Source organism: Colletotrichum tamarilloi (genome assembly GCF_030869305.1).
Source record: "Colletotrichum tamarilloi strain Tom-12 chromosome Unknown Scaffold_79.1, whole genome shotgun sequence".
In the NCBI taxonomy this organism is placed as follows: domain Eukaryota; kingdom Fungi; phylum Ascomycota; class Sordariomycetes; order Glomerellales; family Glomerellaceae; genus Colletotrichum; species Colletotrichum tamarilloi.
This window is the reverse complement of record NW_026849462.1, coordinates 142814-166716: the sequence shown is the minus strand read 5'-3', so window position 1 is coordinate 166716 and position 23903 is coordinate 142814. Positions and strand designations below refer to the sequence as shown.

The window sequence follows — 23903 nt, the reverse complement described above, 5'->3', positions numbered from 1 at the left end:
CGATCCCAATACGAAGTTCGCGAACATCAGGGATATCCATCGGGCTCAAATCGAAGCGGGTGAAAAGGAGGTTATCACGGCTGAATCCAGCGACTCTGAATGCCCTAGTGAGGCTGGCAGCTGTATTGTAGTGGGTGTGGTTGAGGATCAATAGTTAATAGTAATGAGGAGGTTGGGTTGTGATCCCATCGTTTTTGTGGTGCCAGAAACAGGGGGGTGCCAGGAAGTGGGTATGTTGACTTAACATGGGGCCGGGAAACTTGCTCGCTTCAATGGAGAGAGTGTGTGAGTTCTAGAGTGAAAGCAAATATAGGGTATAGCGAACGAAGAATACATCTTTATCAGATAGAATGTAGAGTTTATGACACGTTTAGGGACGCGCAACTACAATAGGCACCAGTGGTAGACTTTGTTTCAAAAGGCCAAAAGACCCGAGATGGGATTTTCTATGTACAGTCTAATCATTGTTCATATTACAAATGGGATTTTTACAGGCGGACACTGATGTTCAGAGTCTCGGATTGCTGCTAAAAGCCAGCTAGAGCATTTAGAGCTTCTTGACAGGCTTAGCGGCAGGCTCCTTGGAGATGCGCTTGGCAGTCTCCTGCTCGTCGCGCTCGTGCAGCTCAGGCTTGGAGTCCAGGGGGCGGTCCAGGCCGAGGCGGTGGTAGGTGCTATAGGAAGCGATGCCGCCCTGGGGGTCGGCCTCGGTGACGAGCTCCTTGCGGCGGGTGTCGACCAGGAGGCGGATGAGGTCGGGGCGCATGTAGTGGCCGGCGAAATCGGCGAGGACCTTGGTGAGGTGGGTCTCGTTGAGGTCAATGTCGACGAACATGAGACCGTCAAAGTCCTTGTCGGGCTTGGGGACAGCCAGGCTGCCGTCGGGCTTGTAGATGCGGGCGTGGCCGTTGTAGTCGGAGGGGTCGGTCTCGGGCTCGACGCCCTCGGGGGTGTTCTTCTTGAGACCCTCGACGGAGAGGCGCTGGAAGGGAGCGAGGACCCAGGTGCCGGTCTCGATGGCATAGGCCGGGGTGACGAGCTCGGAGGCAGTGTCGGCGTAGTTGGTGGCCGGGTCAGGGGACACCTGGCGCTGGACGCCGGGGTAGATGGGCCATCCGGCGACGTGAACCTGCTCGCCCTGGGAGACGTTGAGGGACTTGAGGAAGGGGTTCATGTTCTCCCAGCAGTTGAGCTGGCCGACGCGGCCGATCTCGGTCTCTGAGACGGACATGAAGGTGTCGCCGGAGCCATCACCGTAGACGAGCTTCTCAACGTGGGTGGGCTTGATCTTGCGGCGGTGGTTGATGATGGCGCCGGTGGGGTCGATGAAGACCTGGGCGAGGTAGAGGGTGGCATGGTCAAGCTCGGCGAAGCCCATGGAGACGAAGATCTGGTTATCGCGGGCGGCGCGGCGGATACGGCGCATCTCCTCAGAGTCGACGCGGAGGGAGTTCTCGCGGTACTTCTTGAGCATAGGGAGGGACTGAAGGTAGGTGACCTTCCACATCCAGTAGGGGTAACCAGGGATCCCTGTGGGGGTATTAGCATTCTGAAGAAGTTTGAGGCCAGGAGGGGTCACTTACAAACTTCGGGGAAGGCAACAAGCTTGCAGCCGGCCTGGCCAGCCTCGTTGATGAAGTTGATGGTCTTCTGAACACCACCCTCAAGGTCGAACCACTAGGAAAGTCAGTTATCAGTGGAAAGGGAGGAAGATGGCATCGAGGCTTACACCGGGCTCGGAGGTGACGGCGGCGGCCTTGTACTTGGTGATAGGCATGTTGGCGGGTGTTGTTATCGAAAAGATTCGAAGGGAGTTGAGTCGATGATTGTGTGAGACTAGAAGTCTTGATGATTGATGATCTTGTGTGAGTGTGATGATCTGGAAGGAAAAAGAGATGAGGCAAGTCGCGATGCTGAAGCCTTTTTATGATTTCTTCTTCCTCTCAAAACTGACTTTGTTGAAATTGATTGACTAATTCAACGCCGTCGGGCTTTGCGAACCATCTTGCAGACTGCATTTGACAAGTTGCATTTCTGAGTTCTTCAACACAGGTTGATGTCAGTTGCTCGCTTGATTTACAAACGCCGTATGTGGTACTACCTATTGATGCGATCCGGGCATTCGGGCCCATTTGCGCAAGTTTCTAGTCCGCATTTCATTTCCATAGGCCGCCAACACCTTTGTGGCGTGACTGATGTTCGAGAAGTTCCGAGCTGACGAACAGTAACCAGACGGACAGGCTGTGACGCGACTCAGGCAATGCGGATACCAACATCATTCCTCACAGGTGGTAGGTAGCAGAGACTCGGAAGAACGCGCATCAAGCAGTCCCCTTGGACCTAATTCCGAGCCATGCGAACTTCGTCCGGGTGCCACGGGAAAGCTGGGCAAAAGCCGCGCTGCAGAATGGCATGTTGCCTCTGACGTAAACAGCACCCCGACTGCCGTTTTGCTCCGGGTCGATCAGGCGAGATCTTGTGGGTGCTCTTAATTTAGTTCCCGTCTTCCCGGCAGCGGCGCGGTTCTCAACGTGCAGCTGGCCGGGGGGCCATCGCCGTTTGTGGATCTCCGGGATCTGGAGATCTGCGTGCGTTCAAACCCCGCCAGATCCAAACACCTACATCGTCTGATGTTCGGGGACGCCTCGATCCCGATAATCTGTGGGGAACCATGGGTGTCAGTCACGGGAGAGAAGGAATTTGCTAAATACTATGTGTATTTGTTCCTGTCCACTACCGATCTGATAATGCTGTCTCTGCTGTGCGTATGGGCGACTTTGTGCTAAGCAACGAATCGAATGCTCGCGAAACACAGCTCTTCTTTCCGTTCGCGTATCGACCCATGTAATCATTGCGTCTCCCGACTGTCCTCCAACCAAAGCATTTCCTCGAAGGCCCTAACGCCTCATCCTATACTCAAACACAGTCTTCACCCAATGCTCCCTCACCCCCTGTCTCCAACTCTAGTGCTTCGTATATTGCTCTGCGTTCTGCCCGCTTCTGCTTCACTTCTTGAGGAGATAGTCGCGCTTCAGGAGAGCTTTCATGATAGCCTTGGAGCGAGAAGGCTGTTCCTTGTAGGTTGGGTTCGGGTTGCCGAGCTTGTCCCAGAGGCTGGGAAGGCCGGCAGCACCCCACTTGTCGCGGAGATCATCGTAAAACTCCTTATCGTAAATTCGCCAGAATTCCTCTTCCGTGTAGTAGTTGTCACCGTAAACCACCTTGATACCGCCGAGATCGCGAGTAGCCTGCTCAATCATCTTGTTGTCCCGGATGAATCGCTCAAAGGCCTCGGGGCTGTCGCGACCTGGGACGTCATCAGGCCCGTGGATGGTCTTGGGACCCCACAATCGTACATTGACATTGATATTGTGGCAACGTTCACGGTTGCGACTGTCGGGAATGACTCTTACTGGGCAGATCCAGACAGGATAAATCCCCAAGTTGTTGTTGACCCAGTCGAGGAAGGCCGCAACGGTGTTTCCCGGCAGCGTAATATCTTGAAAGAACATTTTGCGGTTCTGTCTGCTATGATGGATACTAGCGAACAAGCACTTACCCTTCACGATGGGATTGAGAAGAAAGCGTGTAAGACCGTTGAAGGTATCGGGATTCTGACTGTAAACTCCCATCCAGAAAGAGGCTCTATCGTATCGGAAGAGATAATCCTTGATCGGTACCAGGTCAGTGACTATGCCTCTCTTGTCGACTGAGCGAGATTCCGAAAGCGTGCAGAGCATGCAATTGATGTCTCTGACGTGAGAGACCGACTCGTGCACATGTAGAGCGAACCACTGATCATGAGCTCGGCTGAAGCGAACGACAGGCATGCCCTGCTTCTTCTCATCCGTCATGGTGCCAGTAATGATGACACCATCGTTTAGACCGAACATAATGGCATCGACGAAATCGACGAGCGAAGTGTCGGCGGTGTAGGACTGCATAGTGTTCAAAGCTTCGGCGGCGGAGTGAACTGGGAGATAGTCGAGCTCGACAAATCGGCGAGCAGGAACAAGCTTGACTTCGATAATTGTGCATAAACCGAGAGTACCACAAGAGCCAGCGAGACCACTAAAGAGGTCCGAGTTCTCGACGGGCGAGGCGGTGACGATGTTGCCGTTTCCAAGGATGACCTCGAGAGAAGCGACAGACTTTTCAAAGTGACCATAGCGGAATGAAGAACTCTCGAGCGCAGTGCCGGAAAAGGCGCCGCCCACGGTGATGCCAGGGAACTCAGGGACAACGGCAGGAATGAGGCCGTGCTTGAGCGTGGCCGTGACGAGAGTCGCTATTGATACATTTGGTTCCACGGCCGCGCGGCGCCGGCGAGGGTCGACAGTGATGACATGATCCAGCCCACTGATGTCGATGATCTCATCCGCCTGTCGGGTGCTGGGCCGGGTGCTGTTGGTCGTCTTGTGATAAACGCGATATTTTATCCCGTCGCGAGCGAATTGTCTAGCCTTGGCGGCGATGACGCTGACGCGCCGGCGATGCTTGATCAAGCGATACTCCGTCTCGATGGATTCGGCCATTTTTCCATGAAGTAGACGTGAAATGATTGAAGACTGATAAGGATAGGTCCGACGAACTACTTGAAGCTTCCGAGGGTGAAACAAAAATGTGGTGGGAATCGGCGGTTGGTGAGGTGACAAGTCTCAAGGAAAGCAACTCGACTGGAAAATAGAAAGTTGGAAGGAGGTATAGGCAACAGGGAAAAGTCCTCTGACCTAATCAACCACAGCGGGGTGAGGGTATCTAGACGGAGGAGGCCGGAAGGATAAGGAACTTCTTGGAAGACCAGTTCCGTGCCATGAACCCTGGGCCTTGTGAGAGAATCCGTGGCCAGGCAGTGAAAAGGCATGGTGCTTATTGCCTCGTCGTATGTTGTGTGTGGGCGTGGCTGAGAAGGCGAGTGCAGGGGATGATTGTGCCTTCATTGTCTCTCTTTGGTAACATGAAGAGGTAAGACGGGAACCATCTTATGGCTCTCACAACAAAAGGAGAATAGAAGGAAGGTTCATTGTGACAGTTTTCAAAGGCGTGTCAGAACGTCGCTGTTCGAATCTCACTCGGCATACCAGTGTAGGAGGCATGGGTCAAGACTGATCAGTATTGCTTTCAATCAGGTTTCAAGCTCCTTGTATCAGAGTGCGAAATATTGCCCATAGTTGAAGGGTGAATGAAAAGAAAGTATTCAAGCGAGAACTTGATCACCTTCACTTGTATCTCGAAAGCCTCATAGCTTACGATGAATGAGATCATAGATGGGGAATATCCCAAGCCTCACTTTCTCAGTCTTACACAAATGTTTGCTTGATCATCTCAACTGGGCGGATGTAATGTTAATTGCCTGGCATCCAATCAGCTTATCACATCAAAGGTGCGATGCAAGTGAAGTTGTGACGAAGTTGAAAAAGCAGTAAGGGTGTTGGCAAACAGCTATCCGGTCTGTTCAGATAAATTAGTACACATTCACTCCTATGCTTTGGACGAAAGCTCAAATGTGATTCACTACAATGAGCCAAGTGAGGCATGTAGTGAGTATATGAGGCAGCTTATCCTGCTGCGATGAGACTCATTTTTTACTTAACACCTCAAACCTAATTATGCAGGAAGAAGCGAGAAAGGCAGTCACCGGTGCTCTTGACTTTGTAGAGCACCTCGGTTTGCTTGGGTGGAAGGAGTCATCCCACAAACAGTCAAACACCAGGCAAGAAGCATCACCACCAAATATCCTGCGGGAAAGACAGAATTACGCAATTTCCTCAAGATTTTGTTCCTGATGTTGGGAAACCACCAGTAAAACAGACGAACTTCCATTTCCACGCCCCCTGGTGGTCGCCCAACATCGACATCCAGTCTTCAACATCATATCATCCATCCACACACTAGTCTCTAGACTCCCACCAGATTACCCCCCAATAGCCGACGGATACCCCAAGCATCTATATGCACGCGCCGAATACAGCCTTTTACCTATTCAGCCATGTTCTCGTCAACACTGCGTGCGATGCGAGTCAGGGATGCCCGGAAACAGGCCGAAATGTTCGAAAATGCATTTGAACGGGCGATGGAACTGGCCAGCCCTGAAGTGATAACCGAGTTTGCTGCCTCCAATCTGGAGGTGTCATATGATTTGGACTGGGATCTGGAAGAGGGTGCAGAAGAGAACATGGAGTTTTGGGATGATCCACCTGTACGCGAATCCGAAAACGGTTCGAAAAGCGGGAAAGGAAAAGAACCGGAGGAACGTCTGCCATTCGTCTATCAGCCTCCTCATGAGAATGATCCGGCAGACCAGCGTTCGGATATCAACACTCTCCTATGGTTACTTGCTGCCACAGATATCGAATCCGATCCAAACAGACGCAATACACCAGGAACGGAACCCAGAAGCAGCTCAGACGTATCCATGGGTAATGCCGAAGACCTTGAACAACGCGATACAGAGATGACAGACATACAAGCCGAACCAGAGACTCAAAGTTGCAAGCGAGAGGGCATACCAGTTACAGAAACATCGACCTTAGGTAACCCACTCGAGGCAGAAGCCGATATACCAATGAATGACGCACTGTCGGCAACAAGTCAAGGAGATTCTGGAAAGAGATTCCCCCCAGGAGTTTATATCGAACACGTGGAGAATGTTGAGAGTGATGGAGGCTTGGAGCGGAAAGAAGACGACGGATCGCTTGAAGCGGCACAGCTCGAGAGTTCATCCGAATCTGCCATGGCACAGAATGATGATAAACAGCAAGTGGAGTGCCCCAGCATGGAGAAAAGACCTTCCGCTATCTCGGTCGAGTTTTTGGAGGGCATCTGGCACCATTATCACGAGCTGCAAGAGTTTTGCGAATGGGAAGAGGCGCACGAGTGAAAATCGAAAGAACCTTCGCAAAATGCTCCGAGAACCCTTGAATAATAGTCGAGCCCGCCATCGACGGCGCTCTCCGATGCCATACCCCCGGTATGGACGATCGAGAAGCCCGTTGGGAGTCACCGTGATGACAGAGGGGGTTGAAGAAGACAAACAATCGGCGTACGCGGCAGAGAATATGAAGTGGTAGTGACATGGAGACTGAATGGCGCCTTGGAGTACCTAGTATAGCATGCTCGACGTTTTGGGGAGCTTTTCGGTATCGTTGGATATTGGCATCAGCGGGGCTTTCTGTCAGTCGTAGAGGGACTGGGTGTAATAGCGAACATCACGGTTTTATGATTGCGTTAGACACACACTGGAAGTAGCGCCAAGCTTGGAAATTCATTTTGGTCCATTGACTCAACGTCTTGTGTTTGCAAATACTGTACGTTACGGGAGTATTGTAACCCTTGAATGATGCTGAACGTGACCCTTACTCTCATTGAAGTTTCTCGCCGATGCTCCCGAGAACCGGCTTGGGCTCCGTCTCATCGCCATGTTTTTCAACAGAATTCTCTGTGTCGTTCCTGATAGACGTTCTAGAAAACACTGGTGACTCATATTAGCCTTTTGCTAGACGTTCAGTTGCGGAAAACTTACGTGCATCCATCTCTTCAAGAGATTTCCCCTTAGTCTCCTTGATGAAGAACCAGACAAATACGACGAGTGCCCAATTGAAGATGCAAAACATCAAGAATGTCTTCCACCCAAGGTTCTGAACGGCGTGTGGCGTCGCTTGGGAGAAAACAAAGTTGAAGAGCCATTGTGTTGAAGTGCCGATGGCAATGCCAGCTTCGCGGATTCGAGATGGGAAGATTTCACCCATGTAAACCTGGATCTCGGTCAGTGGCGTCCTTCGAAGGTGCAAGAATGTTTCAAACCTACCCATGGTGCTGGACCCCATGAAATGTTGTACGACATGGCTTCGAGGTAGATCATCGTCATTGAGGCGATGGCTGTCGAGGTCAAACCCTGGTCTACGGATTTGGGCGGGTGGGTTGCGGTGAGGCAGGCGATAATGAGCATGTAAGTCCCCATCAGGAATGCTCCACCCAACAGCGAACCGCGGCGTCCGATACGTTCGACGAGGAAAAGAAGATAAAAGAGACATGACACGACCTTGACCAGACCGAAGAAGCCTGTGATGAGGAGGTTATTCTGACCTGCACCTACGGCTGCGAACACTTGCGGGGCGTCTGCGGATAATGTTAGTGTTTAGGAATTGGGAAACACAAGTATGGTTTCTTGGATCTTACAGTAGGCCAGAGACGTGTTGCCAGTGAGTTGAACACCTAGAAACTATGTTAGCCCTGGTCAAAGGGGTGTATGTTGCATGCTCTTTTGGATGGGTACCGATTTGTAGAGCAATGATGAGAAAAATGCGGTATCGGTTGACAGGCTGGATCAGCTCTCTCCATGTGAGTCCCTCTTTTTGGTTTCTCTCTTCTTCGATACTGGCAATAATTTCGGCAAACCTGCGGTCTCATCAGCATTCATGCTACTCTTCATGAAATCGAATAGCTCACTCTTCTTGGACTTCGGGCGCATCACCACCCCGAACCCAAATCAGAGACTGCAGTGCTTCCTCCCTCCGTCCAGTCCTGGCCAGCCATCGTGTACTCTCCTTGCAAAGCAGCATGCCCAATCCGAGAATCGCCCCAGGAACGAGTTGCAAGCCGACAGGAATCTGCCACTGCCTCGTTGAAGACTTGACATGCTTGCTCACACCGTAATCAACAAAGTAGGACGTCATGACACCCATCGTGAAAAAGAACTGGAACATGCTGCCGAGCATTCCGCGGATGCTCTTAGGGGCCATCTCTGCCGAGTACATGGGGATCACGACGGTGGCCATGCCTACGCCAACACCGCTGACGACTCGAGCGACATAAAAGGCGGCGAGGGAGTGAGTGTTGATTGTCTGAACGATTGCGCCGGCGCAGAATATTATTGAGGCGAGGATGATTGACCATCTTCGGCCGTATTTCGCGGTGAAGGGCCAGATGAAGAAGCATGAGAAGAAAGCTGTTGGTTAGACAGAATTAGCAGAGGCTCTCTGACCGTAGAAAATCTGAGAAGTGGCAGACCTCCTGCCTGTAGCAGACTTGTTGAGTTTGACCCGACGTTGGCTTTCTGGGACGGGCCATAACGAAAGTCCTCTTGGAAACCTTGGAAGGTGAGGATACCACCAATGATACCAGTGTCGTATGCAAACAAGAAAGACCCTACGCAGCACAAAGCTACGAGGTAGAATGCTCGAAATGTCCCTAGTTTCGACATTGTCAATGGTGATTTGTGAAAGGTCGAGGCTCGATTGATTCACCAACCTGTCGTCGAGTGATTATGAACGACCACAGGCTGTCTTATGTACGGAGGCGTATCTTAGATGCTGAACAGCAAGCTCAAGACTCTGCATCTCCCGAATGGGATAGAAGTAAAAGAAAAAAAACACCATAGGGGAAAGCAGCTCTAACCAATTCGTCGTCGCCGGCTCAGCACGCAATGCTAGAGTGCCCAATAGCTGACTATCGCAGCACCGAACAGACGAACTCCTGGAGCCATTTCCAGAGTGCTTCCAGCACGCCATACGGCCCCCGTTTCCAGGAGCAGGGGTCAGCCATGGACAAACAGAAGGAGGCCCAGTGTTTCCTCTCTTCACTCGGAATGTGGATGCCGGTAGTCGGCCGGGACGCTCAATCTGGGATGGCCTCAAGGCCGGATTTGTCCCCACTTGCCCGTTTGAGATGCCGGACCGACTACCGAAGCCTCCGGGAGAGCGTTTGGGGGAAGCTCCGGCGAGATACAGGGGTGCCGGTCTTCCGTTCCCGTTGGTTTTCTGAGAGGTGCCTTTTGAAGATGCTTCGGCAAGGTAACATGCCATGTTCGATTCGTCAAAATATGTTCCACATCACTTGAGCAGCTCAAGAGCTTCATTGCCAATGGGCAAGATTATGGGGCATAGCTTTGGAGGGGCTTTGCTGCAGGGTTGGAGCTATCCCAAGCTTGATCGCATGCCCCTTCATTCAGTCACTCATTGTCATTAAAACCCTCCAAACAACTGAAGTCTCGCCTGCATCCTTCACTTTTCAAACCTCTCCTCTGTTGTCGCTCCTCAGCTGTCGCAAATACTGAAAATGACGGATACAAGGCCCAACATCCTCTTCATCATGGCTGATGACCATGCCTCCAAAGCCGTCAGCGCCTACGGGGCTGGCATCAACCACACTCCAAATATTGACCGGCTCGCAGCGGAGGGAATGAAGTTCAACCACTGCTATGTCACCAACTCCATTTGCACTCCGTCCCGCGCTGCCATTCTCACGGGTACCCACAACCATGTCAACGGCGTCATGACGCTCAACGATAACATCAACAAGCACTTGCCAAACGTCGCGAAGCACATGCGTACCGGCGGGTACAGGACGGCAATGGTCGGCAAGTGGCACTTGGGCGAAGGCAGACCACACGAGCCCACCGGCTTCGACTACTGGTCTGTCCTCCCCGGGCAGGGCGATTACTGGGACCCCGAGTTCATTGAGCCAGCGGGAGAAAAGGTTGAAGATGGCTACGTTACAGACATCATCACCGACAAGTGTCTCGACTGGATCTCCAAGACACAAAACACCGACAAGCCCTTCTTCCTCATGTGCCACCACAAGGCTCCGCACCGCTCGTGGGAGTGCGACGAGAAGCACAAGGACCTATACAAAGACCCGATACGCGTTCCCGAGACATACGATGACGACTACAAGAACCGCGCAAAGGCTGCAAAGGTTGCAAAGATGCGTGTTGCTGAAGATATGACGTACCAGGACCTGGGTCTTGTGCAGCCAGACGGTGGTAACAAGGTCGGCGAGCGTGTCGTTCAGGAGGCGGGCTCTGCGCAGCGCAAGATTCCCGTTGATGCCAAGAGACTGATCGATAAGGAAGATGGGACAGTGTTCACCTTTAAGAGCCAGGACGACCTTGCTCATTTCAAGTTCCAGAGGTACATGCAGCGATACCTGCGAACCATCCAGTCTGTCGACGACAATGTCGGGCGAATGCTTGACTACCTCGAAGAAAACGGGCTTGCAGAGAACACCATTGTAATCTACACCTCAGACCAGGGCTTCTTCCTTGGTGAGCACGGATGGTTCGACAAGCGATTCATGTACGAGGAATCTTTCCAGATGCCCTTCCTCATTCGATACCCGGCGGGAATTGCCAAAGGCTCTGTTTGCGACGACATCATTTGCAATGTCGATTTTGCGCCGACCTTTCTCGATTTCGCAAACCTTCACATCCCAAGCTACATGCAAGGCGAATCTTTCCGGCAGTTACTGGAGGGGAACACACCAGCAGATTGGCAGCAGATTGCCTACCACCGGTACTGGATGCACAATGATATTATCCACCACGCCTATGCGCATTATGGCGTCAGAGACCAGCGATACAAACTCATCTACTGGTACAACGAGCCGTTGGAGGCCAGTGGCGCTAGGCCGGGCGGAGAGAAGGATAAGGAGTGGGAGTTGTTCGATTGCGAGAAGGATCCATTGGAGCTGTTCAATGTTTACCACGACCCAGCTTACGCCGAGAAAGTGAAGCATATGACGAGATTGCTAGAGTTGAAGATGGAACAAATCGGCGACGAGCCAGTTCATCCCAGAGGTGTTGATACTGGCGGGTCAGTGAGTTTAGCAAGCAAATTGTAAGGCAGAACCAAAGATATGCTACTTCTTGTAAGCATGACTGCTTGACTACGATGACAGATCAGGGTCATATTTCGATGATAGTCTCTGGATATGCACGATCAAGACTTCAATAGTTGTCATATCGGATGACTTGAATCGAAAGTCAATTATCAGAACCTCGCAGTGGCATGTTGGAGATTCATGGTGGAGAGGTGGATTCGATCTCCAAGCAAGGGTTCGTCGAAGTGAACAGGGATAAACCGCTCGCCAACTCCCGTAATTGGCTCACCAGGGCCCATTCCTGGATGTCGTTACCCTATCCACTCCTCGCGTCATGGCAGTCTAGCTCGAGTAGGTAAAGTGTAGACTCCCTCCGCATTCATGTTTGCGCTCTCATGCAGAGAGATCCGGAGAATCATTCAAGAAACCCGGTTCCGAGGACGAGGAAACAGACTTCGAGTGAGAAGGCGGAATCCAAACCTTTCCTATCGTCCATCCATCCCCCGAAATCCATCCCGCCGGCTTGCTCAAACGACTCCTCCGACATATCATGCTTGCTCAAGCTCCAGCTTCCATGGCATAGAATTATTAAGAACTTCTATTGTAAAGTTACGGAACCGAACGACGCTGAGTTGCGGCAGGGCACTGCAACATGAGACGAGGTCGACAATGAAGTGCCAGGATGCCAAAGTTTCAACAACAACATGATGGACTCTTTCGTTGGCTGCTTTCAAGCTGGCCCAAGCACGACGCGTCAGACTTGTTCTCAATGCCGGTGGCGCAAGGTCAGTCCGCTGGAATCGTACCGTTGGTCTGTGGCCGTGAATTGACCTGAATCAGGTCAAGTGCGAAGGTGGCAGTGAACTGCGTTGCGGCACGTGTGCTCGTCTTGGGCTGGATTGTTCGCTTGCCGCCATCGAGGAAGTTGGACCAGATTTTCACTTTGGCAAGCAACAACTGGTCTCCACCAAGCCGCGACGCCTCAGAGGCACCCGGGCGTGTAAAGCTTGTCGAGATAAGAAAGTCCGCTGCTCCGGCACATCACCGCGATGCACAAACTGCGCGCGCCATGCTAGAGAGTGCACATACCCGACGCCGGCACGAAGTGCGAGGGCATCTTCCCCGCAAAGCACCTCTACCGAGGGAGACGAGTCCTGCGGAGTCGAAGTCGGCCAATTCCTCCCCGGCGCCGTGGAAAGCTTCTTCGAGAAGGTTTACCCTCTTCCATCCCATGCATTTCTGCACCCCGAGACGACCAGGGAGCGTTGTCGAGAGGGGAGGATTGACTCGGCCCTGGCACACGCCATCTGTGCTTTGGCGACCCTTCACTGTGGTTCGGATCTTCAGACTCGCGACAGAGCTACGCCGTGGGTTCAGACGGCGGAACAAAAGATATGGCAGCACCTCGAGAGCCCTACCATACCGCGTTTGCAGGCCCTGCTGCTCGTGATTCACTATCAAATGGAGACTGGAAAGTTCCAGAGAGCGTTCATGCTTACGGCTACTGCGGCTAGGTTTGCAGCTGCGATGCGACTGAACCATGAGAGGCCTGATCTCGATTTTGTCGCGCAGGAAGTACGCCGTAGGGTCATGTGGTCGCTGAAGATTACTGAAAGGTACTTTTCAGTTGGCTTGCCCGAATTTGAAGCGTGTCCTATCGAAACGATTTACCTGCAATACCCCTCAGATGAGAATGATTTCAGCAATGATGGAGAATGTGGTGATGGGGCCTCCTATAGACTCTACGTGAGACTGGAAATAACTCGGAGGGACATTATGAAGTTGACAAGAGGAGTGACTCTTTGCGACCAGCCTTTCTTGCCTTTGACGAAACTCATTGGCGACTTCGAAAGCGACCTGGGCGAGATCGGATCGCTGTTGCCAGACGGAACGAACTTTTCTATGGTCAATATCGGAGCCCTTGAAGGCGACCGATGGCTGCGGAGACGGCTATTCATGCACATTTCATTCCACCAAGCCCATTGCGACCTGTACCGAATCCTGCTTTCAGGATATCCCGAAGCAGCACCTCGCGTGGTTCTCGAGGCAGTAGACATGGACTACATCACCATGGCAGAACAAAACTGCCTTAAACATGCCACCACCATCATTCAGATCTTGACCAGCCTCAATCAACACAGCACAGAACTTCTGCTTCTCGAATTCGACACGGCTATTTGCGCCTACCACGCCACGAGGCTCTTGCTTTTCATAGCCCGAGCACAAAGAACGCCGGGCTGTCCCTCACCAGAGTTTGCCTTGAGCCGCGCGGCTTTGTGTCTGGCTGCGCTTCAGCGTTTCTTTCCTTCCTCCGCACTGGTCAAGCCCATCATCGACGATATGGAGCGACTTTCCCGGGGCCATGCACCTCAAGAAGCCGGGATAGGCGGGCTATCGTCGCCAGAGTTTCAAGAAGGAAGACGGAATCTAGAACAGCGACTTTCAGAGGTAGCAAAAGCGAGACAGAGGCTGGCAATTCACAGTCTGCTGAGACAAGCCGACTTTACCGACGAGGATGAGGGAGACGATTACTCTTCTTCCATGTCTGCGTCCGGCTTGTCCCCAATCATGATAAGGCGAACGCCCTAGACTCTAGAGGCAGCTTCTAGACTCGGACAGTGGCGGCAGCAGGTCCGGGATGCGTACCCCGCGAAAGAGCAGAGTTTCTACGTCCGCAGTTCGGATAGCTGCGGGCGGCCTTTCTGACGAGGCACCGTTCTGATGAAACTGGTGGAGACGCCTGACTAGCAAGTAACTATGCATTTAGACTCGCTTACTGGTGTCAGCAACAAACATATTAACCGAGTTTGAACTTGTGGCTCTTGTTACCATTCCTGAGTATGCAAACTCTCTGTTTCTCGTCAAGGTGGAGCTTGGTGTGTTAAACTCTGGCATAGGGAATAAGAAACCAATAAGAAGTTGTAAAAGTTGGTGCATGCGCTTATGCATAGAGCAAAGACGATGATGTGACACGCTCCACGCGATACTTGCTCATACCAGGTGCGCAATATGATCGAACCCAGTAGAGTGGAAAGCGACATCCAAGCCACCAAGAAGGCGGTTCGTGGAGCTGAAATAGAGTTTGTCTTTTTCCGCAGGTTACTTAAGCTATTCTGTAGTGTTATGTATTTTTCTGTCAAAGGCCCCTCTCCTCTGTAACCACTCAGCGTTTCAGTCCGGCCTCACGGCGTTCCCGTTCTCTGGGTTGACAAGAACGTACATGTCAGGCGCCGTCTCATGTCCCCTGTTGACATGACTCAACAACAAGGCAAACACGATGATGGCTCAGAGGAACAGGTCAAGAACAACATGAATTTCGAGATGGCGGGCAAGCAGAAAGAGATAAATATCGTTGAAAGCCCGCCAAGATGGTTGGAATAATAATCATCTCCAGCGCACCATCTTACTATTCACTCAACGATTTCATCAACTTTATCACACATAATACCTAAATCAGACTTTCCGGTTAAAGTCCAGCAAAATGAAGTTCTCCGCCGTCATCCTCTTTGTTGCTTCAGTCGCCGCCGTTGCTCTCGATACCGATGTCCCTCCTGCGCTCAGCCAGCCTGGTCGCCGTGGTGTTGACTGCGGAGCTTGCGACAGACTGAACTTCTGCCCCGGCAAGCCCAACAACAATGTCGAGTGCGAGCTTGACGGCTGCTGCAAGAAGTAAACGATTTCCTCGGGCTTCCAACTGAAAATTGAGATATCAACATGTACGTCATCAGATCTATTTTCTTTTTAAATCTTAAGGTGCGATACACAAGCTAACAATCACGCAGACAGCGCGCTTCGGATACCCATCACGGTTGCCGTATTTCTGACATGTGGGAACTTGGTGAAGTCAACGTTCAGATGATCAAAGGTCTTAGCAACCTGATCTCAACTACCTTACCTTACCCAATACAATTGTTCAGCCAATTTATTTGCCAACTCTGATCGGATGAAAGAGTGCGAATATCATTTTACACTAAAGTTGCGTTCAACCTCTGTAGATCTTGGGTTCTCGAACTGTTCCCAATCCAGAAGTTGCACAGTCCTGTCTCGACTTGCCATTTACCGTCGACGAAGTAACCTAACTCGGCGTAAGGCACATTGAAGCTGACCTGTGAGGAGCTGCCTGCTGCGACTTCAACCTTGCCAAAGCGAATAAGCTTCATGACCGGGAACTCGATTTGACTGTACTCTGGACGATAGTAAAGCTGCACCACCTCCTGGCCATCTCTCGACCCCGTGTTCTTGACTGTCGCAGAGACAGTGACTTGGCTGTCCTTGTCACATTGACTGGCAGTGCTGTTGTTACCCACTGAGTGGCATTGGAGAGAGACGGAAGAAATGTTGAAAGTCGTGTAGCTCAAACCAAAGCCGAATCTCAAAGGAGCATAACGTGTCAGTTCTGGCAAGTGCCAATCATACTGCGTCGCCGTCCCAAATCCACCCTGGTCATCGGACGGGAAATAGTCATAGGCCACAGGGAATGCGCCATCGGCTTCCGGAAAAGTGATTGTAAGCTTGCCACTTGGGTTCACACTACCAAAGAGGATTTCCACCAAGGCGTCAGCTGTGAATTCACCGGCGAGCCAAGTGTGGATGATTGCCTTTGCCCTCTTGGCCGACTCTTCCAGCAGGAATGTCTGACCCCCGCTGAGTACCAACACAGTCGGCACGTCGGCGTTGATCACCGCATCGAGAAGCTGCTGTTGCAACCCGGGAAATCCCAAGTGCGGATGACTGAAGCCCTCACCATCAGTCCGGTGAAGAGACTCGTACGAGTTGTCAAAAGACCCCCAGCCGGACCCGAGAACCACAACGGCAAGGCCCGCTTCCTTAGCTGCGTTGACAGCAGCCTCGATGACCGAGCTGTCATTCGTGCGCAAGATGTCAACCCCTGCAACACACTTGACGTTTTCCACACCAATTTCTCGCTCTAGGCTTCGACGGAAGGTATCGCCATAGGAGGAATCTGAGGCGTTGTTGGCAGCATATTGGCCGGTATTGAGAATGTCGGCATAAGGGCCTAGCAGGGCAATTTGGTGCACTTCGCTGCGCTGCAAAGGCAGCGTACCATCATTCTGAAGCAGCACAATTGCCTCGCGCGACACCTTGCGACTGATCTCAAGATGCTCCTCGCTGCGAAGAGTCGCGGTCAGATTCTCGACCGAGGGAAGAGGCAGATCAAAGGTTCCAGTAGCAAATTTGATCTCAAGAATCGCTCGGACAGAGCTGTCGACAAGTTCCATGACCTCGGTATCGTTCGAATAGTTGATGAGCGTAGGGAATACAGAAGGCGGTCTCGGTGAAAGTTCGTGCTCCAGCCCACCCCGCAAAGCCTTTAGCCCGGCGTCCGCAAACGACTTGGCGACCTTTGACTGAGTATACATGTTGCGAATCGAACCGGCGTCAGACATGATGAGACCTTTGAAGCCGAGCATCTCTCGAAGAACCTTTCTGTTGAGGTACTTGTTCATGGACATGGGAACCTGATCGACGCTGGCATATGATATCATCAGTGACAAGGGGTTTGCCTCTCGAAAGGCCTTGACATAGGGGGCTCCGAAGTCATTGAGGATATAGTTCAGGCCACTCTGAATGCTCGCAGTGTTCACGCCCCCGCTGCTAGAGCCGTAGACCCAGTGCTTGATTGTCGTTGCGACTTTGACGAAGCCGTTCTCATCTTTCTCCTGCATCGTGTTGATGTAGTGCGTCGCAAATTCGCCGACGAGGTAGCTGTCCTCGCCAAACCTAAGTGAAGTCATTAGGAAGAAGTAAGATCGTTGTTCGAAAGCACTTACATCTCGCCGTTTCTCCCATTTCTGGGATCTTTAGCAAGGTCAACCTCGGGCGACAACACCCAACGAGTGCCCATAGCCACATTTTCGTCACGAATAGCGGCTACGGCTTGTTCGTAAAGAGGAATATTCCACGTCGATCCCATGGAAAGGGCGCCAGGGAACAGAGTGCCCCCGGAAATCATGAGACCACTAACAGAGTCGGCAATGGTGATATACGGAATGCCTAGTCTAGTGTTGTTGATTTGCTCGGCTCTAACCTTGTTGGCGATAGGCAACAGATCATGCGCATAATTTTGAGGCGCCCCGAAGCCTACGATATGATCAGGATTGACGTGGAGATGTAGGATTACCAAATTTGGCTTACCGATCTGCCCATTCTGAGTCTTCCGGATTTCCTCGAACAGCGTTTCGTTGTATGATATCTTGCCGTTAACAGTCTCTGCAAGTCGTCTTATCCCTACGAGTTCAGGTTACTAACACAGCCCGGCTTTCGCAAGCTTTCCGACTAACCTCCGAGCTGGCCAATCTTTTCCTCCCATGACATGAGACGCAAGAGGTCGTCAGCTCGCTCTGCGGGAGAGCGTGTCGAGTCGAGATAAGCTGATCCATTCGATGCAGCTGTAGCACAGCTAATTTGAATGAACTGACAAAGCGCGAGGACCACGAACGAGGTTGCTGATTTGACCATCTTGACGACAATGCATAACACCCTGAGCGAAACCTGGGTATACTGAGAAAGCAAGTGACAACAGTTGCCAGGTTCTTCTCTATCTTCTGAAAACCTTATATCTTTAGTTGAAAAGCACGCCATTGCAAATGGTCCACCATCAACCAAGAGTTCGGGCCAAGACTCCACTCGAGAAAAGGCTCCAGGATTCCGGCAAGCAAGGCCGGATCGGGTGCCCCACTTGGTTCGCCGGGGCTCCGAAGAGTCAGCTCGGATGTCGGTCGGTAGTCCTGAAGGGGGAAGGCTAGACCGGAGTCTACCCAATCATTCCCATTCCGTGCTGCGCGGTGAGGGATTGTACCATCCTATCCATGAAGAGCCATGGTGCTTAGAAGCCTCCAGGAATTAGTCGGCGACAGCTATTTGCTGTTCCAAGCTAACAAATGCCCCATCTCTGGATCCGGTCACTTAACAGGTGTTCTGGGAATGTAGCTAGAGTAGCTCATCACAGTTTGGGTCCTGCGTTTGGTTGTTTTTTTTTCTTCGCACGTAAATATTCCATTGAATCCAATTGTATGTCATCGAAAGCACATATAAGGTCCAATAGAAAACGCTGAAAGTGTCTTAATGAGTTGCGTGTCGCTTCATTATCTACATGTCTATCTGGGAGCTGTCGAAAATATTCCTATGCTTTGCTGCTGCCCTTGTTGTTTTCAGGTTGCCTAACGCTTCTCCACTCCAAAGCCAAAGCACCAAAGATGGCGAGACACACGAGGACCAGGCCAACCAGAAACACATGTCTGATCGCCTCATTGTAAGCAATCAGAGCTGTATCCTTGATGGCGGCGGGGAGGTTTGTTAGGGAGGTGACACCGTTGTCCAAAATCTTCTGGGCATCAAGCCCGGGAACTGAAGAGAGTCGCTCAAGCAGCTGGGTATTGAGGATGTTCTGAGCAACAGCCAGGAAGATGGCTCCGCCAATGAGCTGGCCGAAGAACATGAGGGAGATTCCCACCGGCACATCCTTCTTCGGCAAGACTGTCTGGGCTGCTAGGTTTGGTGCTTGTGTTGACAGGCCCAACCCGAATCCGTAGATGATTTGGTATCCAATCCATTTGCTGCTGTCAGTGTTGACCTCGAATGTGTAAATCAACCCAGCACCGACAGCCATTAGGCAGATACCTCCGATCATGAATGGTGTGTAGTAGCCGATGCGACGAACAAGGGCGCCCGTCATGAGCGTGGCGACTACCATTGAGAGCATGAGGGGTAGGAGACGGATTCCGGACTCGACAGCTGAGACGCCTTTGATAGCCTGGAACCAGATCGGTAGATAGTAGGCTAATTTCCCATTAGTCTGAGTAATGTGCGAGTTCTGTGCTGTTTGTGTAACTTACAGAATATCATCAGTTGCGATCCGTTACAGATGGTAGCGTAGACACCTGCTAGGATACTGCGCTGCGTAAAGATTCTGCCAGGGAGTGTGGCTGTCTTGGGCATGAAGATCTGGACCAGGGCAAACCCGGCGAGAAGAATAACTGCGAGCACCAACAGAAGAATGATTCTCCAGTTGTTCCACTAAGAGCCATGGTCAGAAATTGCAACCAGATATGTTCCGGAGATGTAGACTTACAGCATACGTCGAGCCACCCCATTCCATGGCCAGAATGAGAGACACTGATCCAGGGATAAGCAGAGCGGTACCAAAAAAGTCAAGCTGCGCCAGCTTGGACTTCAAATCAAGCTTTGTGGTATCTCTGTCAGGAATGGCAAGGATCAAGAAGATGATGATGCCTGCCAAGCCTCCCAAGGGGAGGTTGATATAGAAGCACCATCTCCAGGTGACTTTTGAGGTGAAGACGCCTCCAAGCAGTGGTCCGACCACGGAAGAGACGCCGAAGATGGCGCCGAAGAATCCTTGGTATGTGGGACGTTTGCGAAGCGGGACGGCATGCACGATGATGACAACCTGAGGGAATGCGGGTTAGACCTTGATTTGACTGCGGGATAGTAGACCCAATACTTACTACGCCGCTGAGGATACCAGCCGCACCAAGTCCAGCAATGGCTCTCCCAATGATGAATGACACCGAATTTGGAGCCGCGCCACAGATTGCGGATCCAACTTCGAAGAGGAAAAGGGAAGTAAGGAACGTGCCCTTGACGCTGAAGAACGTGTAGAGTTTGCCGAAAAGGAGTTGTGAAGCGCACTGGGTAAGGAGATATGCCGATCCGTACCAGCCTATGTCAGTGACGGAGTGGAACTCGTCGGTGATTTGGGGGATGGCTGTTGTGATAATCATGCGATCCTGTGAAACGGTCCCGTTAAATTTTTGTCTCTAGTTATACGTGGTGTGGTTGTACAAAGTCAACTTACCAAAGAAGTCAAAAACATGCACATGAAGGCAGACGACATGATGCAGGCGAACTTGAGTCCCGTCGGATACTCTGTGTCATCTACGGACTTTCCTCCATCCTCGAGCTTCTCTGAGACGTTCTTCTCGGTCTTGGTATCATTGTTGTTTAGTGATGGCTCAGCAATAGTCGAAGCTCTTGACTCGTTGTCGTGGGATGGTGTCGATTCAGGATGTGTGCTTGATGGAGTTGCCATCTTGAAGGTTTTGTTGACGTTAAAACGTGTTGGGATACTGAGATCAGACTTTTGGCGGACTTGGTACTGGAAGCAGACTACTTTGACCAGATTAAAGCATTAGATATTGGGTGGACCAAGTGATTGAGATCTGAAGTAAGGTTGAGGCTGTTGAGCTGAAAAGACGAGAAGCCAAGACCTCGGGATGCCATTTCTTTATACATGTTCAAGAGAAATAATGTTTTCCAAAAGACTGACTTTTGAAAAGTCCGTTGTCGGAAAACGGCAAGAACAAGCTATCGTAGACCCATTGCTGATGCATCTTTGGTTTAGACCGTCGATCCTCCCAAACATCTCGGGCCCGAAATATCCAAAAGAGGCTAGACTCCTCAGTGATCCTCATAGTAAGGATGGAGCAATTCATCAGACGGAAGCCGAAAAGAAACGCTAAACTTCTTTGAGACCCGAGATCCCCGACATCTTCCTTCGCGCCATCCCCACGGGCATCCTTCACCACAAGTAACCTCACAACCGTTACCGGACATTTTCCAAAGTCCGGGAAGATTCCGAATATCTTATGAAAATCAATCAATCAAATGTGCATGGATACTTGTTTCGCCTCAAGCAATCCGTCTCTCATTTCTCAACGTTCTGCCCATGGCGACCCCGCAACCGACAGCTCTTCAAGGGCAGCATAAGCACGCGTGCTCGCTCTGCGCAAAGAGGAAGATCAAATGCGACAAAGCTGAGCCTTGTTCAAACTGCACAAAGACACAGGCGCAATGCCTCTATGAAGGACCAGCTCCGCCGCGACCTCGAAAACGAGCTGCTGACGAAGAGCTCCTTGCGCGCTTGGCCGCATACGAGGACTTGATGCGGAAGCACGATGTCGACTTTACGCCGTGTTCTCATAGTTGGATTACGTCTGGGCCTCAGGGGCGGATCAAGCAAGATAAATCTGAGGCGATATCCTCTGCGACGTCTCCGCTCGATCACCAGAGCTCAACGACTCAAGTGTTGAAGGGTGTTCCCTTGACAGCAGAGCGGTCAGTGTTAGGACGGAGTAGAATATGGCGTCACTTGCTAATTAGACATACTTAGTTGTCTTTGGTCAACTCTCCCGGCAGAAGTAAGAGTCGCCGTGCTGTTTAATAGACGACTAATATCTGACTTGCATTACAGCTCATGTACCCGCCCGTGCAGTGCCTCACTCGTAAAGAAGACCCTCTGCATATCCCAACGCCAGCGCTTCATGGTTTGATGACGACCGTTCAACCCGAACTTTCACAGCTCCACCCTGACCCAAGGCACATCTGCCGATTTTGGCAGATCTTTGTCGAGGCCGTCAACCCATTGTTGAAGATCATCCATGTGCCGACTCTACAACAGCAGGTCCTGGACGCAAGTTGGAACCCGTCCGGCGCATCAAAGCCGCTTACAGCCATGCTATTCGCCATTTACACTCTAGCTGTCACCTCCACGTCCATTGAAGGCTGCCAGACTACCTTTGGCGAGGCCAGGAGCACGCTCATACTGCGCTATCGGACCGCCGCTTTGCGTGCTCTCATTGCAGCCGACTTCCTCACCACGCGAGACTTTGAGGTTTTGCAAGCCTTTGTTCTTTTTCTCTTTTCTGACCCAGATTCGGAGCTGACATCCACTCTGACCGGCGCCGCAATCAGGATCAGCCAGAAAATGGGTCTGAACAGACCAAAGCCAGATCCAAAAGTATCGGTATTTGAGACTGAAATGCGTATACGTCTATGGTGGCAGTTGAACGGGTTGGATTCTAGAGTGAGAATCGTCAAAATTGCGGGCATGCGACTCCCACCATCCGAAAGTGATTTCGGGGATGTCCGCCTCCCGCTCAACGTCAACGACGCCGACTTGCATCCGGAAATGGCGGAACTGCCACCGGAGCACCCGGGCGCAACGGAAATGCTCTGCGTGTTGATGAAGTTTGAGACCTTTAACATCATCAGATCCTCCAGTAGAGCTGTCAAGGTCTTTGATGTCATCATACACGGCCCTGGGAAAGACAAGCCTCCATCAAAACTAGAAGATGATGCGATCAACGAGATTGAGGATATTTACCACGAAAAGTTCATTCGGCACCTAGATAGGAATATTCCTCTCCATGCTCTAGTGTATACCATGACCAGGCTCACGCTAGCTCGCTTCCGGTGCAAGGTGCACAGCCCGCGAGGCCGGGCTAATAGCAATGGGGAGGTGTTCATGACGCGCGAGGAGGGTGATCTGGTTTTCGACTGGAGTGTGACTTGGCTGGAGATGATGGAGATTGCTATGAGCAGCAAGTTCTCCTCGCACTTTATCGCGCATATGACGACGAAATTCACCGTGGATGTCTACATCTATATCATTAGTGATCTCCGCAAGAGGGTCTCTGGTGAGCGGGTCACGTTGGCTTGGAAGCTTATAGAGAGTCTCTACGGATATCATCCGGAACTGATTGAGAACACGGAGAGTTCCTTCTATGTGGCGCTAGGGGACTTGACATTGGAAGCTTGGGAGGCTAGGAGGAGAGAGTTGGTCAATATCCGGGGGAGTCATGAGGCCGATAATCCGCCCCGGTATATTTGCTTGCTTCGGGAACAGAGGCAACAGAAAATTGCGCCAGTTTCACAGGTGCCTGCGGCAGACTTTCAAAGTCTTGACCCTCTGGGACTCACCGATTCGGCAAACTTGGACTGGGACTATTGGAATGATTTTTTACGACTGTAGTCAGGTTGTTGTAATGGCAATTCCGACTTCAACTAGTATTTGCCATCTACATTGCAATTGCCCATTTGTGAGACTGTGACTCTTGAAGGTGGAGTTCGAGTTGCGGTGACTCTATCTAGTTCAAGCTCACGTTCCATCGCCAATGCGGGCCAGCGCATCCTTGTACTCAGAGCTAACGAACCCTTCGCCCTGCTCAGGTAGTAGTGAGTAAGCACATCGTAGCATGGGAACACCAAAGTCCCGTTTCAAACCTTGCGCTCAATGACTGAGAGCCAACAGTTGCGATGGACCCTGGATGATGGGATCAAAGAGACAATGTTGTTAATACATCATCCGAATATTCCCCATCCGGAGATTGGGCCGCGGCACGCGTCTAGTCAGCAACATCCCTGCGCAGCCCACGAGTACGACGTTGTTGTCATTTGACAGTCGGCAAGCATATTCAATTCTTCAGCGGCACCTACCTGTACTTGGGGAACTACTCAATGTCTTCCAGTCTACTTATGATACTCTA

At 51.5% G+C, this 23903-nt stretch overlaps 9 protein-coding genes across 9 annotated transcripts; 4 read left to right on the top strand and 5 right to left on the bottom strand.

Annotated features, from left to right (window-relative positions):
- Window positions 1-547: 547 nt before the first annotated feature.
- On the bottom strand, window positions 548-1777 carry CTAM01_12626 (cyanide hydratase; the record flags this gene model as incomplete). The annotated part of the gene is made up of 3 exons (XM_060528631.1): window positions 548-1530; window positions 1584-1677; window positions 1730-1777. 3 exons carry the CDS (start codon window positions 1775-1777, stop codon window positions 548-550), a joined length of 1125 nt encoding a protein of 374 aa, XP_060376785.1.
- A 1228-nt stretch (window positions 1778-3005) lies between these two features.
- CTAM01_12625 (FAD binding domain-containing protein) lies at window positions 3006-4535 on the bottom strand (the record flags this gene model as incomplete). Its single annotated transcript, XM_060528630.1, has 1 exon — window positions 3006-4535. The coding sequence occupies one exon, from the start codon at window positions 4533-4535 to the stop codon at window positions 3006-3008; it is 1530 nt and encodes a 509-aa protein (XP_060376784.1).
- Window positions 4536-5989: 1454 nt separating this feature from the next.
- Window positions 5990-6880, top strand: CTAM01_12624 (uncharacterized protein; the record flags this gene model as incomplete). The annotated part of the gene is made up of 1 exon (XM_060528629.1): window positions 5990-6880. One exon carries the CDS (start codon window positions 5990-5992, stop codon window positions 6878-6880), a length of 891 nt encoding a protein of 296 aa, XP_060376783.1.
- A 481-nt stretch (window positions 6881-7361) lies between these two features.
- Window positions 7362-9202, bottom strand: CTAM01_12623 (uncharacterized protein; the record flags this gene model as incomplete). The annotated part of the gene is made up of 7 exons (XM_060528628.1): window positions 7362-7471; window positions 7523-7754; window positions 7808-8118; window positions 8179-8214; window positions 8276-8397; window positions 8449-8947; window positions 9010-9202. The coding sequence occupies 7 exons, from the start codon at window positions 9200-9202 to the stop codon at window positions 7362-7364; spliced, it is 1503 nt and encodes a 500-aa protein (XP_060376782.1).
- An 854-nt stretch (window positions 9203-10056) lies between these two features.
- On the top strand, window positions 10057-14187 carry CTAM01_12622 (extracellular sulfatase Sulf-2; the record flags this gene model as incomplete). Its single annotated transcript, XM_060528627.1, has 2 exons — window positions 10057-11595; window positions 12439-14187. The coding sequence occupies 2 exons, from the start codon at window positions 10057-10059 to the stop codon at window positions 14185-14187; spliced, it is 3288 nt and encodes a 1095-aa protein (XP_060376781.1).
- An 892-nt stretch (window positions 14188-15079) lies between these two features.
- Window positions 15080-15457, top strand: CTAM01_12621 (uncharacterized protein; the record flags this gene model as incomplete). The annotated part of the gene is made up of 2 exons (XM_060528626.1): window positions 15080-15267; window positions 15385-15457. The coding sequence occupies 2 exons, from the start codon at window positions 15080-15082 to the stop codon at window positions 15455-15457; spliced, it is 261 nt and encodes an 86-aa protein (XP_060376780.1).
- A 106-nt stretch (window positions 15458-15563) lies between these two features.
- Window positions 15564-18078, bottom strand: CTAM01_12620 (beta-glucosidase; the record flags this gene model as incomplete). Its single annotated transcript, XM_060528625.1, has 4 exons — window positions 15564-17340; window positions 17391-17700; window positions 17755-17847; window positions 17901-18078. 4 exons carry the CDS (start codon window positions 18076-18078, stop codon window positions 15564-15566), a joined length of 2358 nt encoding a protein of 785 aa, XP_060376779.1.
- Window positions 18079-18742: 664 nt separating this feature from the next.
- Window positions 18743-20767, bottom strand: CTAM01_12619 (uncharacterized protein; the record flags this gene model as incomplete). The annotated part of the gene is made up of 5 exons (XM_060528624.1): window positions 18743-19398; window positions 19455-19635; window positions 19691-20026; window positions 20085-20366; window positions 20435-20767. Coding segments are annotated over 5 exons (1788 nt in total), but the record flags the coding sequence as incomplete, so codon positions are not given.
- Window positions 20768-21304: 537 nt separating this feature from the next.
- Window positions 21305-23389, top strand: CTAM01_12618 (fungal specific transcription factor; the record flags this gene model as incomplete). The annotated part of the gene is made up of 3 exons (XM_060528623.1): window positions 21305-21693; window positions 21749-21776; window positions 21830-23389. 3 exons carry the CDS (start codon window positions 21305-21307, stop codon window positions 23387-23389), a joined length of 1977 nt encoding a protein of 658 aa, XP_060376777.1.
- Between the last annotated feature and the right edge of the window lie 514 nt (window positions 23390-23903).